General features: G+C 41.7%; 2 protein-coding genes across 3 annotated transcripts in view; both read right to left on the reverse strand.

The window, feature by feature from the left end:
* The window catches only part of POLR1B (RNA polymerase I subunit B), a 43,119-nt gene extending 36,409 nt beyond the window's left edge, over positions 1-6,710 (reverse strand). The window contains exon 1 of one of the 2 annotated variants that reach the window (XM_055107406.2): positions 71-6,710. In XM_055107406.2, coding sequence (XP_054963381.1) covers positions 71-80 — 10 coding nt within the window. In that variant the 5' untranslated portion in view covers positions 81-6,710. The remainder of the gene's footprint in view (positions 1-70) is intronic. The other variant, XM_055107407.1, reaches the window with a different exon arrangement.
* A 2,840-nt stretch (positions 6,711-9,550) lies between these two features.
* TTL (tubulin tyrosine ligase) overlaps positions 9,551-14,490 on the reverse strand; it is a 40,981-nt gene continuing 36,041 nt past the window's right edge. The window contains exon 7 of the mRNA XM_055107408.3: positions 9,551-13,315. Coding sequence (XP_054963383.1) covers positions 13,201-13,315 — 115 coding nt within the window. The 3' untranslated portion in view covers positions 9,551-13,200. The remainder of the gene's footprint in view (positions 13,316-14,490) is intronic.

Genomic DNA, 14,490 nt, shown 5'->3' on the forward strand with positions numbered 1-14,490 from the left:
ACTCTCTACCCAACTCCTAACTCGCGAGGCTCACCCCTGGGAAGCCAAGGAGTGGTCGGGCCCCGCTCACCTCCTCGCATCTTCCGGACTGGAGTCCTGGGGGAGGTCTGGGGAAGGGGGTGGGGGAGGAGTCGGGCGGTCCCGGATGGAGGGGATGGGGCAGCGGGGCGTCCAACTGGATTTACAGCCTGAATTTCTTTTGCGTTCCTGTGAGCCCTTACCTCCCCAGAATACTGATTAATCAGGGAATGCCTGCTGGTTTTTCAACTTTATTGTGTTTGTGTTTAACAGCTATATTGCGTTATAACTGGCATACAATAAACCACACATTTAAAGTGTACGCGTTAAGTTTTGACCTATGTATACAACCATGCAGCCATCACCACAATTAAAACAATGAATTAAACCACCACTACCCAGTATCCTCCTGCCCCTGATAGTCCCTCCTTACTGCCAACTTCCCCTTTCCTAGTTCAGCTGGTACTTTTCATTCCTATATCACTTTTTATAAAAAATTCGAGCCGGGAGTCTGTTGCACAGGCTGGTCTTGAACTTCCGGCCTCTAGTGATCCTCTCGCCTTGCCTCCCTAAATGCTGGGATTACAGGCATGAGCCACCGCGCGCGCCCGGCCAACTGAGTAGTTGTAGTTCTTTATATAGTCTATACTAGTCCTTGTCAGATCCATGATTTGCAAATATTTTTCTCCCATTCTGTGGGTTTTTACTTTCTTGCTGGTGTCCTTTGAAGCAAAACGTTTTAATTTTGAAGTGTAGTTTTTTTCTTTTGTTGCCTGTCTTTTTATATCATATCTCAGACATCATTGTGTAATCCAAGGTCATGAGGATTTTAAAAAAAATTTATGGGTACATAATTAGCATATTTATGAGGTATATGAGATGTTTTCATATAGGCATACGATGTAATAATCACAGGAGGGTAGATGGGGTTTCCATCACCTCAAGCATTCATCATTTCTGTCATGAACATTCCAATTGTACCTCCTCAGTTATTTTTAAAGGTACAACAAATTATTGCTGACTGCAGTCACCCTGTTGTGCTATCAAATACTACATATTTTTCAATCATGGGGATTTTCACCTATATTTTCTACTAAGAGTTTTGTAGTTTCAACTCTTACATTTAAGTCTTTGACTCATTCTGAGCTAATTTTTGTATATGGTGTGAGAAAGGCATATCACTTTATTCCTTTGCATGTGGATATCCAGTTGTCCTAACACCATTTGTTAAAAAGACTATTCTTTCCCTCATCAAATTGTCTTGGCCTCCTTGTCGAAAATCAATTCACTATAGATGCAAGGGTTTATTTTTGACTCTCAGTTCTATTCTCTTGATCTGTATGTCTATCTACATTTATCTGTATATCTGTCTACAAACTACACAGATTTGATTAATACAGCTTTGTAATAAATTTTGAAATCAGGAAGTGCACATCCTCCAACTTTGTTCTTCTTTCTCCAGATTTATTTGATCCTTTGTATTTCAATATGGATTTTAGCGTCAGCTTAGCTTGTCAATTTCTTTCTCTTTTTTTTTTTTTGTTTTTTGTTTTTTTGAGACAGAGTTTTGCTCTTGTTGCTGAGGTTGGAGTGCAGTGGCATGATCTTGGCTCACTGCAACCTCTACCTCCTGCCTCAGCCTCCCAAATAGCTGAGATTACAGGCATGCACCACCATGCCTGGCTAATTTTGTATTTTTAGTAGAGACAGGGTTTTACCATGTTGGCCAAGCTGGTCTTGAATTCCTGACCTCAAGTAATCCACCTGCCTTGGCCACCCAAAGTGCTGGGATTACAGGTGTGAGCCACCACACCCGGCCCAGCTTGTCAATTTCTGCAAAGAAGGCTGAGATTCTTGATCAGGATTGTGTTCAATTGGTAGATCAATTTGGGGCCTATTTTCATCCTAACAATAATTATCTCCCAATCCATAAACATGGGATGTCTTTCCATTTATTTAGGTGTTCTTTAATTTCTTTCAGAGATGTTTTGTAGTATTTGGTGTAGAAATGAACTTTTGTTAAATTTATTCCTAAGTATTTCATTCTTTTTGGTATTGATATAAATGGAATTGTTTTCTTAACTTCAAATTGTTTGTAATATGTAGAAATACCATTGAGTTTTGTATATTGATCTTGTGTCTGGCAATCTTGCTAAACTCTTTATTAGGTCTAACAGCGTTAGTGGATTTCTTAGGACTTTTTCTATATGGTATCTTGTCATCTGCAAAGAGAGATCATACTTCTCCCTTTCCAATCTGAATGCGCAGTCTTCTTTCCTTCCTTTTGTCTAATTGCTCTGTCTAGAACATTTAATACAATGTTGAAGTGACAAGAATAAATATACTTGTTTTGTGCCTGATATTGGGAAGAAAGCTCCCAACTGGAGCTTTCATATCACCATTAATATGATGTAGGCTGTGGGTTTTTCCAAAGATGCTCTTTATCATGTTGAGGAAGTAATTTATTTCTAGTTTGTTGAAAGGTTTTTTCCAAGAAAGAGTGTTGTGTATTGCCAAATGCTTTTTCAGTGTATATTGAAATGATCATGTGCTTTTTGTCCTCTTTTTTCTATTAAAGTGGTATATTATATTAAGTAAATTTTGTATGTTAAAAAAACCTTGCATTCTTTCTTTTCCCCTTCTCAACGTTTATTTTAGAATCAGGGGGGTACATGTGCAAATTTGTTACAAAGGTATATTGGGTGATGCTGAGCTCTGGGGTATGGTTGAACCTGTCACCCAGGTAGCGAGCACAGTATCCAATAGGTAGTTTTCAATCTTTGCTCCCCTCCTTCTCTCCTGGCTCTAGTAGTCCCCAGTGTCTGCTGTTCCCATCTTTTTTTTTTTTTTAAGACAGAGTCTCTGTCACCCAGGCTGGAGTGCAGTGGCGCAATCTCGGCTCACTGCAACCTCCGCCTTCCAGGTTCAAGTGATTCCCCTGCTTCAGCCTCCTGAGTAGCTGGGATTACAGGCGCCTGCTACCACGCCCGGCTAATTTTTTGTATTTTTAGTGGAGACGGGGTTTCACCATATTAGCCAGGATGGTCTTGATCTCCGGACCTCATGATCCACCCGCCTCGGCCTCCCAAAGTGCTGGGATTACAGGCGTGAGCCACCGCGCCTGGCCTCTTCCCAACTTTATGTCCATGTGTACCCAATGTTTAGCTCCCACTTTTTAATTTTTTTGAGACAGGACTTGCTCTGTCACCTAAGAGAGAGAGCAGTTGTGCGATCTCTGCTCACTGCAACCTCCTCTTCTGAGGTTCAAGCGATTCTTGTGCCTCAGCCATCAGAGTAGCTGGGATTACAGGCATGCACCACCATGCCTGGCTAATGCTTGTACTTTTAATAGAGACCAGATTTAATCATGTTGCCCAGGCTGGACTCAAACTCCTGGCCTCATTTGATCTGCCCACCTTGGCCTCCTAAAAGTGCTGAGATTATAGGAGTGAGCCACCGTGCTCAGCCTAGCTTCCACTTATAAGAGAACATGCGTTATTCCAAACTTTGTAATCTTAGGATAAGTCCCACTTAGTCATAATGTATAATCCTTTTTCTATGTTGCTGGATTTGGTTTACTAGTATTTTGTTGAAGATTTTTTCCGTTTATATTCCCAAGAGATTATTGGTCTGCTATTTGCTTTTCTTGTGACATCTTTGTCTGGTTTTGGTATCAGGGTATTAACAGTGACCTCATAAAGTTGAGGACACTCTTCTCAATTGAGTATTTTCTTCTCTTCTATTTTTTAGGAGACTCTATGAAATATTGGTGTTAATTCCTTACCATCTGGCTTACAATCTGGTCCTGGGCTTTTCCTTGTGGGAAGTTTTAAAAGAATTATTATTAGTCCAACCTCTTTACTTGTATATTTCTTCATTAATACAGAAATTAACAAAATTTGTTACTGATTTCTGATTTTATTCCAACATGGTCAGAGAACATATGTAGTATAATTTCAATTCTTTTAAATTTACTGAGACTTGTTTTATGGCCTAGCATGTGATCTACCCCAGAGAATGTTCCATGTGCACTTGAGAAGGATGTGTATTTTGCTGCTGTTGGGTGGAGTGCCTTGTAGATATTTGTCAAGTCTAGTTGGTTTATAGTGTTTTCTATTTTCTTGTTGATCTTCTGCCTAGTTGCTCTAGCTATTATTGAAATGGAGTTTTGAGGGTTCCAACTACTGTAGTTAAATTGTCTGTTTCTTCCTTCAATTCTCTAAGTTTTTATGTCATGTATCTTTAGGCTGTATTGCTAGGTACATATGTTTATAATTGTCATATTTTCCTAATGGACTGACCCTTTTATCAATATAAAATGTCCTTGGCATACAAGTGGCCAAGAAACATATGAGACAATGTTCATCATCACTAATCAACAGAGAAATGCAAATCACAACCACAATAAGATATCATCTCACGCCAGTCAGAATAGCTATATTAAAAAGTCAAAAAATAACAGATGCTGAAGAGGCTAAGGAAAAAAAGAGAATGCTTATACACTGCTGGCAGGAATGTAAATTGGTTGAACCACTGTGGAAAGAAGTTTGGAGATTTCTCAAAGAATTTAAAACAGAGCAGCTGGGCATGGTGGCTCATGCCTGTAATCCCAGCACTTTGGGAGGCTGAGGCAGGTCGATCACCTGAGGTCAGGAGTTCAAGACCAGCCTAGCCAACATGGTGAAACCCTGTCTCTGCTAAAAATACAGAAATTAGCTGGGCATGGCGGCACACGCCTGTAGTCCCAGCTACTTGGGAGGCTGAGGCAGGAGAATCGCTTAAACCCAGGAGGCGGAGGTTGCAGTGAGCACAGATCACACCACTGCACTCCAGCCTGGGTGACAGAGAGAGACTCCACCAAACAAACAAACAAACAAAAAACAGAGCTACCATTCAACATAGCCTCCCATTACTGGGTATATATCCAAAAGAAAACAATTCGTTCTACCAGAAAGACACATGCACCTATATGTTTATCACAGTGCTATTCACAAGAGCAAAGACATGGAATCAACCTAGGTGCCCATCAACAGTGGATTGGATAAAGAAAATATAGTACATATATACCATGGAATACTATGCAGCCATAAAAAAGAATGAAATCATGTCCTTTGCAGTAACATGGATGCTGCTGGAGGCCATTATCCTAAGTGAAATAACGCAGGAACAGAAAACCAAATATTGCACAGTCTCATAAGTGGGAGCCAAACATTAGATACACATGGACACAAAAATAGCAACAAGAGACACTAAAGACAAGAGGGAGAAGGGAGGGAGGGGTGCAAGGATTGGAAAGCTAACTATTAGGTACTATGCTTACTACTTGGGTAATGGGATCTGTACCCCAAACTCAGGACCCATGTAACAAACCTGTATATGTACCTCCAGAATTTAAAATAAAAGTTGGAACTATTAAAAAAAAGTCCTCCTTTGTCTATAGAAACAATTTTTTTTCTTAAAGTTTATGTTGTCTAATATTAGTATAGCTACTCCACTTCTCTTTGAGTTACTGTTTGCACGGTATATCTTTTTCCATCATTTTACTTTCAACCTGTTTGTGTTTTTGAATCTAAAGTGTGTTTTGCCAGGTGCATTGGCTGATGCCTGTAATCCCAGCTGCTTAGGGGAGACTGAGGCAGAAGGATTGCCTGAGGACGGGAGTTCAAGCCCAGCTTGGGAAACACAATACAACCCTATCTCTAAAAAAAAAAAAAAAAATTTTTTTTTGGAGAGATATCTGCACTCCCATGTTTACTGCAGCCTTGTTTGCAATAGCCAAGATTCGGAAGCGACCTAAGTGTCCATCAGCAGATGAATGGATAAAGAAAATATGTTGCTTATACACAATGGAGTACTGTTCAGCCATAAAGAGTGAGATCCTGTCACTTCCAACAACATGGATGGAACTGAAGATCGTTATGTGAAGTGAAATTAGCCAGGCAAGTTTTGAAGTAAGCCAGGTCCTATCTCTAAAAAAATTGTTTTAAATTAGCCAAGTATGGTGGCAGGCACCTATAGTTCCAGCTACTTGGGTGGCTAAGGTGGGAAGATTACTTGAAACCAGAAGTTTGAGGCTGCAGTGAGCTATCATTACACCACTAGACTCCAACCTAGGCAACAGAGCAAGACTCTGTCTCTAAATAATAAAAATAAAAATAAAATGAAGTGTGTTTTTTGTAGATAGCATATAGTTGGATCAAGATTTTTAAAAAAATCAATTTGCCAATCTCTACCTTCTGATTGGAGTATTTAATTCATTTGCATTTAATGAAATTACTGATAAGGCAGGATTTATCTACCATTTTACTGTTGGTTTCCTAGGCCTCTTGCCTTTTTTTTTTCTCCTCTATTTTTCATTACTTCCTTCTCTTTTCTTATATATTTTCTAGTGTAATATTTCCGTTTCCTTGTCATTTTTTACTATATATTTAAAATTATTTTCTTAGTGGCTGGTGTGTCTTGAGGTGGACTCTTTTGAGTCTTTCCTGCTTAGAATTTGTTGAGCTTCTTGGATTCACTTTAATGTTTTTCCTCAAAGTGGGAAAGGTTTTGGCCACTATTTCTTCCAGTATATGTTTCATCCCCTTCCCTCTCTCTCACTTATCTATTCTAGGACTCCTATTATGTGTATGTTGGTATGTCTGATGGTGTCTGATGGGTGTCTGAAGCACTGATCATTTTTCTTTGCTGATTTTTTTTTTCTGTTTCACAGACTGGATAATCTCAAATGACTTCTAATTTGCTGATTCCTTCTTTTACCAGTTCAAACATTTTTTAAACTTCTCAAGTAAATCTTTCATTTGCATTTTTGTACTTTGCAATTCTAAAATTTCTACTTGGTTCTATTTTATAAACTTTCTTTCCTTTTTTCTTTTCTTTCTTCTCTTTTTTCTTTCTTTCTCTCTCAATCTTTCTCTTTTCTTCCCTCCCTCCTTTCCCTCCCTCCCTTTCTCCTTCTTTCTGCCTGCCTACCTTTCTTTCCTTTCTCTTTCTTCCTCTCTCTTTCTCCCCTTCCTACCTTTCCTCCCTCCCTCTCTCCCTCCTTCTGCCTCTGTCCTCTCTGTTTGTGCAGACACTTAAGGTCAAACGGAAGAGCTGGGGAATTCTCAGGTCTCTTCTGGGCATGTGCACAGTCCTACACATGTGTGTGGCCTTCTGCATTCTTAGGAATAGGTTGAAGCTTTTCAAAACGTCCTATAGAAATCTCATTCCCAGTTTTTCCTTCTAAGTCTTTTGGTCAGTTTGTTTGTTCCAACTGTTACAGCCACCTTAGGAAGTTGAGATGTTCAACAATTGCTGTTGATTCTTTTTGACAAATGCACCCAGGGAAAAGGTTGTTCACACTAAGGGTAACCTCTTAGTCACATCAAATAAAGACAAGACCTAGGAGTAGGGACTTACATGGAACTACCAAAAAGGCCAAATGGCAATTCTCTGGTAATGAAGCTTTGGAGGAGTTCCAATCCCCTTCTGAGCCCTACGGTGGCTGCTCTGCTGCTGGATGTCAGCATGATTGTGTGGCCGAGGCTGTTGTGGAGCTGGGGAAAGGGGGAGTGGGAATAGGGTACATTAAAATGTCAGAAAGCTTGCTTTTCTTACCCAGATGCAACCCTTTCCTTTTTTTTTTTTTTTTGAGACAGAGTCTCGCTCTGTCGCCCAGGCTGGAGGGCAGTGGCAGATCTCGGCTCACTGCAAGCTCTGCCTCCTGGGTTCACGCCATTCTCCTGCCTCAGCCTCCCAAGTAGCTGGGACTACAGGCACCCGCCACCGCGCCTGGCTAATTTTTTGTATTTTTAGTAGAGATGGGGTTTCACTGTGTTAGCCAGGATGGTCTCCATCTCCTGACCTCGTGATCGCCCGCCTTGGCCTCCCGAAGTGCTGGGATTACAGGCCTTTTCTTGAATAAATGGATTGCTGCAAGCCTCTGGTTAATGTCTAGACAGTTTTGCTAGTGTTCTCATTGCTTTTATGGAAGAGAGGGTTTTCAGAGGTTGTTACTCTATTATGCCCACTGATGTCCTAATTTTTGAAAGGAATTATGCTTGCAACAATCTTCAAGTTCTGCTACTATGTATTGCATTGGAGAGGGGTTCCTTTTCCTTTGCCTTCAGGGACTGCTATGGTTTGAATGTGTTCCCCAAAGTAAATGTGTTGGAAACTTAATCTCTACTGCAATAGTGTTGAGAGGTGGGACCTGTAAGAGGTTAGGTCACGAGAGCTCTACCCTCATGAATAAATTAATGATGTTATGCCAGGAGTGGGTTAGTTATCACAGGAATGGGTTGCTAGTTAAAGGGTGAGTTAGACTCCATTCCTCTCTTGCTATGTGATGCCTTCTGCCATGCTGAGGCAGCAAGAAGGCCCTCACCAGATATAGCCCCTTGATATTGGACTTCTCATCCTCCAGAACCGTGAGCCACATACACTTCTCTGTAACATTCTGTTATGGCAATACAAAATAGACTAAGATATGGAGGGATGCTTTGGGGAAAACACTTCTAAAATATGGGTTATGGGAGAACTTAAGGTTAAGGAGGAGGTGTAGCTACTGACAGCAAGTGGGACCAGTCTTTAAGAGAAGTCTTCCAAAGGCTTTGGGCCTGTCCACTCTCAGGGTCCTAAGTAGCTGCCTGCCTGGATCCATGTCTGCTTGCACCCTGCACCCTGCCCATGCAATCTCTGCTGAGTCCACTGGGAATGTGTCATAGTGTATGTGAAACCTGTTCGGAGTGGAGTGCCTACACAGGGCTTCTGGCATGGAAACCTCCTCTGTGCCAGAGGTATATTTATGAAGTGGAAGCAGCCACAGAAGGCAGGCCAGCCATACGAAGGAAAGATGTCCAAACCATTCAGCCTTATTGCACAAGAAGTTACAAGTTAATAACAATTTGCATTAATGAAACTCTTTCTATCCACAAGACTTAGCACCTCAGGTGTGTGAGGTTTATAGGTATTTAAAAACCTGGCCTTGGTGAAATGCTTTACAAGAACTCAATACACAAGACACATAAGAAACGATGGGCTGGGACTTTGGCAGCTGAAATAGTCTCAGTGCTTCACTGAGAAGCTCATCAGTTTTGAAGGACAATCTGTTGGCTTACGTATTGGGTAACATCCTGGGGTCAGCAAATTACTGCCACATCTGGCCTGCTTTTATACGGCCTATGAGCTAAGAATAGTTTTTTATTTTTTAAGAGTTGGAGAAAAAAACAAAAAGTATGCAACAAAGGCCCTACATGGTTTGCAAAGCCTAGCAGATTTATTATCTGGCCTTTTACAAAAAATTCTGTCTACCCCTGAGTAACGGCATCATGGATTTATATTTACTTTATTATTTATTTACTTTTGAGACAGGGTCTTGCTCTGTTGCTCAAGCTAGAGTACAGTGGTGTGAACATGGTTCACTGCAGCCTCCCACCTCAGCCACCACCACATGCCACCATGCCCGGCTAATTATATGGTGAATTTAAATGACCAGTGATATCCCAGGACAGTCAATACCTACAACAAGAACCAAAGAGCACAAAAACACTTGAAATATCATTACTTTACTTTAGTGTTCCAGGCATTTTAAATATTCATACAATCGCCTTATTTCAGCAGTCATTTCCTCTCCAGTACAGATTTTGTGTCCAGAACCAGAGCCATGTACGTCACTGAATTTTCTCTACAGCACCCGCATGCTACACGGGACCTACTCCGGTGCCCATGTCTTTGCTAGTAGAGCCTCTCACCACACTTGCAAGAGGGCTGGACCTCCCCTTGCTTGATGTAGCCTCCACTGTGAATGAAAACACACTTTGTCGCTTCGATCCCAGTACATTTCCAGCACTCCCAGGTGTTCCATGTATGTGGCAATCATCCCACAGAGCTAGTGACACATCATGTCAGCTGGTACCTATGTCAGCACCTGCTCCACTATATCATACAGATGCTGAGGCACTTAAATGTTCTTGGTAAAATGGAGTTCATAATTGCCATAGGAGTTGAGTTTTGGGGAAAGGGACTTTCAATAATTAATACCCTTAATACATATTTAGCAGATTTATAATTTCATGTCTGTTTACATTTGTTGTCAAAGCTTCATAAACTATTTATGTAAATGAAAGCATGTTTGAGTTTCCAAATGCTGCTATGACAAGCAAACAGAGAAACTGCTTAGACAACACCTGCTTGTGCCATAAATACATACGGCAACATCCGGTCATTCTTAAAGAAATGCTTGTGTTTCCAAAAAGAATTTTTTTTTTTTTAAGTCATAAGCCTTATGCAATTCTTCCAAGATAATAATGTGTTTGTCCTTCCTTCTCAAGCATGCTTCAAGGCATCTCAAGGCATATTGCTGTCTGAGGTTCTGATTTAACTGGCCGGGGGTAGAGGGGAAGAGTGGGCACTAACAATTTTTAAAAGCTTCACAGTCATTCCAGCATGTAGTCAGTGTTGAGAACCTTGGTACTAAAGGCTCTTGCATCTTCCTACTGTCACTTGTCCTCATCAATAGCCTTTGAGGTAGTCCCTGGGTCAGGCAATGATCTCTTTCATGGGCTAAGAAACTAAGACACAGAGAGGTTAACAGGCTCCTCTGATACTGTGCAGTCAAATGACAGAACCATGATTGCAACTGACATTTCCAAATAAACCATGACTCCTCCGCCCGCAACGGGTAGCACTTACATGGACCAAAAGTATGAAGCCTGACTGGGAGCCAGGCATGACCTTCTGTGTCAAGGACATCATGGAAGGGAAAGGAACAGTTCTGAACCAATCATTCCGCATGAACAGAAATAAATACATAAAGCCAGGCTTGGTGGTGTGCACCTGTAGTCTCAGCTACTCAGGAGGCTGAGACGGGAGGACTGCTCAAGCCCAGAAATTCGAGGCTGCAGTGTGCTATGATTACAACTGCGAATAGCCACTGCAATCCAGCCTGGGCAACATAGTGAGACCACGTCTCTGTAAAATTTTATTTTAAATTTATTTAAAATTTATTTAAATTTATTTAAAATTTAAAATCAAATTTTAAAAATTTAAAAAATATTTTTAAAAAAGGAAATAAGTTCCTAAGATACTTATTGGAAGCCACATGAGGAATGAGGCATAACTTTTTCTTTTCTTAAAAGTCTTACTTCCCTCTTATATATGCCATTGAGTCAGGTTTCTCAGAAAATCCATCAAGATTCACAGACTTCCTGACATCTGAATTCTTAGCTCTGTTACTGTGAGGGCTAGAAAACTCGTGAATGTCTCTATAATTTGGGTCCAAAAGATAATTACAAACCTCTGTTAGCATGTGACAGCAACATAAAAATGCCCGTCCTTTCCCTGTCACCCGCCCACCTGGACTTTGCCTGTCCTTTCCCTGTCACCCGCCCACCTGGACTTGCCAAGGACCCAGAACCCTACACGTTCTAACTGGGTGTACGTCTCCCCAGGATCCGATCAGGTCTCATTCCCATCTCAGAATTTCCCAAACACCAACCCGTCGGCTGCGTTGGGCCTCAAGGATTAATGACTACAACTGACTGTTTTATTTTGCTCTGCAGGCAAACTTTTAAATCTGTATTCTGGGTAACCCCCAGGACGTTTATTTTGTAATTCCAAATTTCCATGAGAGCCAGTTCACCTGGGACCTTCTCCATTTCACCCCAAGGTAACACCCTCACATCCTATCAACTATTGCTGTACCTAAGAAATAATTTCTATCATTATTGCCTTTTTCATTGTAAGTTCTCACATCTCATCATGTTCAAGGAGGCATTGATTTTCTCCTCTTTTGTAAAAGTCTCACTTGACTGCAGAAATGTTTTCTTGAGCCAAGTAGAAACGAGGAATGGAGCACACATAGGCATGAAGAAAGAACATAGCACGTTCTGGTGGGGAGGGCAGTTTTCAATGGGTTGCTGTGATTTCCAGGACACTCTAGGAAGGGCCTGTTTACTCAGCTTACACTGAACACAAATGACATCTTGTTCTCCCTACTGCTAGTGATGTGGCCTCCTGAAAAGCCTATAAAGTATTAGTTAATCCAGTAAGTGGAAGCCACTTCTAACAGTACACATTTGTTGAGATTTACAAGACACTGTGTGGAGATGAAACCACTTCTTTCCCATTTTAGAAGACTTTCTCATTCAGGCAGGATATATACTCTCCTAATACCTACAGGCACAGGAACTCGAATCCTTCCTGGAAGGAAACCTGTCCCTCTAGCTACTGCAGAAAGTGCTTGGGGGCATAAAAAGAACAAAAAGGGGGAAAGCAACCTTTGTCTGGGGCAGGGACACTTGGGGAGTGGAATTTTACTGACTCCTGATCCTCAAAGAGGTTTTTACAAACGTTTAAAAAAAAGTAAAAAAAAAAAAAAAGGGAACTAGGCAAAACTGCATTTAGAATTTTGGTTAAAGCAAAGAAAATTGAGAAAATTGAATCATCATATTTTCAAAGACCTACCATATTCAACCTATTAAGTAAAGCAATATATCATATGTTTTTTTCTCTCTCATGCTTATTTGATGCTTACAGGTTCAGGGCAGACTTGCCACTTTGTTTCTAAAACATGCAGAGAGCAGACTTAGAGCAGCATATGCTGTTTTGGGGCCCAACCCGCACAAACCCTGACAGGTGACTGACCAAACACCATCAGGAAGGTGATGAGGGAAACCACCTTTGCCGAGAGGCCAGTGCACAGCACAAAACTAAGGACTGTTGGTGCATGCTTGTACAGAGCTTAGTGTGGCAGAGTGTTACCAAAGGGATGGGCGGGGAACACACAGGCAACCTCCAATATGCTCTGACGTCCAATCCATAGTCCAGAGCAGTGGGGCTGCAGCCGGGCATGGAGCTAAGGCACTAGGGCTGCAGTGGGTGGGAGGCACCGACCAGAGGTCCCAGTGTCCTGCCGTTCCCGGGGAGAGGGGAAGGAGCTCTGCTCACAAAGCTGCCTTTGTGTACCAAAGTTGTTTTCAAAAGTCTCAACAGCACTGCTGAGAGCTACACCTGGGAAGCCCCCTGAGCAGCCCTCTCTTTGGGAGCTGCCTCCTCTGCTCACGTGCCTTCTTCCATCTCATCTTTGCGAGTTGCCTTTCTTTCCCCTGCTGTGGGCTGGATAAAGAGCAATCCAGTCATTTCACCATTCCCTAGAGCAGGACCCCGTACTTTTTCCAAGGCAGCAGGGAGTGCCCTCCGTCACAGCTTGATGAAGGCAGCTGGCTGGGTCTGAGGTTGCTCCACATCTGGGGGTGGGAAGACACTGGAAATGGCTATGTCCACGATGCCCTGGCACAGTTCTGCATAGAGCTTCCTGAAATGTGTTTTTAAAAATATCATTGAGGATGTTCATCAAAGTACAAGCAAAAAAAAATAGATGTTTTTTGTTTTTGAGACAGGGTTTTGCTCTGTCTCCCAAGTTGGCGTGCAGTGGTGCGATCATGGTACATACACTGCAGCCTCAAATTCCTGGGCTCAAGGGATCCTCCCACCTTAGCCTCCCAAGTAGCTGGCACTATAGGTGTGCCCCACCATGCCCAGCTAATTTTTAAATTTTTTGTAGAGACAGGGTCTTGCTATGTTGCCCATGCTGCTCTTGAACTCCTGAGTTCAAGCAACCCTCTCACCTCGGCCTCCCAAAGTGCTGAGATTACAGGTGTGAGCCACCATGCCTGGCAGTTTTTCTTGTTTTTGTTTTTTTTACCAAGATCTGCCCTAGAAATTCTATATCATGACCACATTTCTAAAACTGGTTGCCACTCAGCCAGAGAGAAAGGTCGGGTTACCCGCAAAGGGAAGCCCATCAGACTAATAGCGGATCTCTCGGCAGAAACTCTACAAGCCAGAAGAGAGTGGGGGCCAATATTCAACATTCTTAAAGAAAAGAATTTTCAACCCAGAATTTCATATCCAGCCAAACTAAGCTTCAAAAGTGAAGGAGAAATAAAATCCTTTACAGACAAGCAAATGCTAAGAAATTTTGTCACCACCAGGCCTGCCTTACAAGAGCTCCTGAAGGAAGCACTAAACATGGAAAGGAACAACTGGTACCAGCCACTGCAAAAACATGCCAAACTGTAAAGACCATAGATGCTAGGAAGAAACTGCATCAACTAACGGGCAAAATAACCAGCTAACATCATAATGACAGGATCAAATTCACATATAACAATATTAACCTTAAGTGTAAATGGGCTAAATGCTCCAATTAAAAGACACAGACTGGCAAATTGGATAAACAGTCAAGACCCATCAGTGTGCTCTATTCAGGAGACCCACCTCACGTGCAGAGACACACACATGCTCAAAATAAAAGGGATGGAAGAAGATCTACCAAGCAAATGGAAAACAAAAAAAGCAGGGGTTGCAATCCTAGTCTCTGATAAAACAGACTTTAAATCAACAAAGATCAAAAGAGACAAAGAAGGCCATTACATAATGATAAAGGGATCAATTCAACAAGAAGAGGTAACTATCCTAAATATATAT

This window comes from Pan paniscus, chromosome 12, assembly GCF_029289425.2.
Source record: "Pan paniscus chromosome 12, NHGRI_mPanPan1-v2.0_pri, whole genome shotgun sequence".
Lineage (NCBI taxonomy): Eukaryota > Metazoa > Chordata > Mammalia > Primates > Hominidae > Pan > Pan paniscus.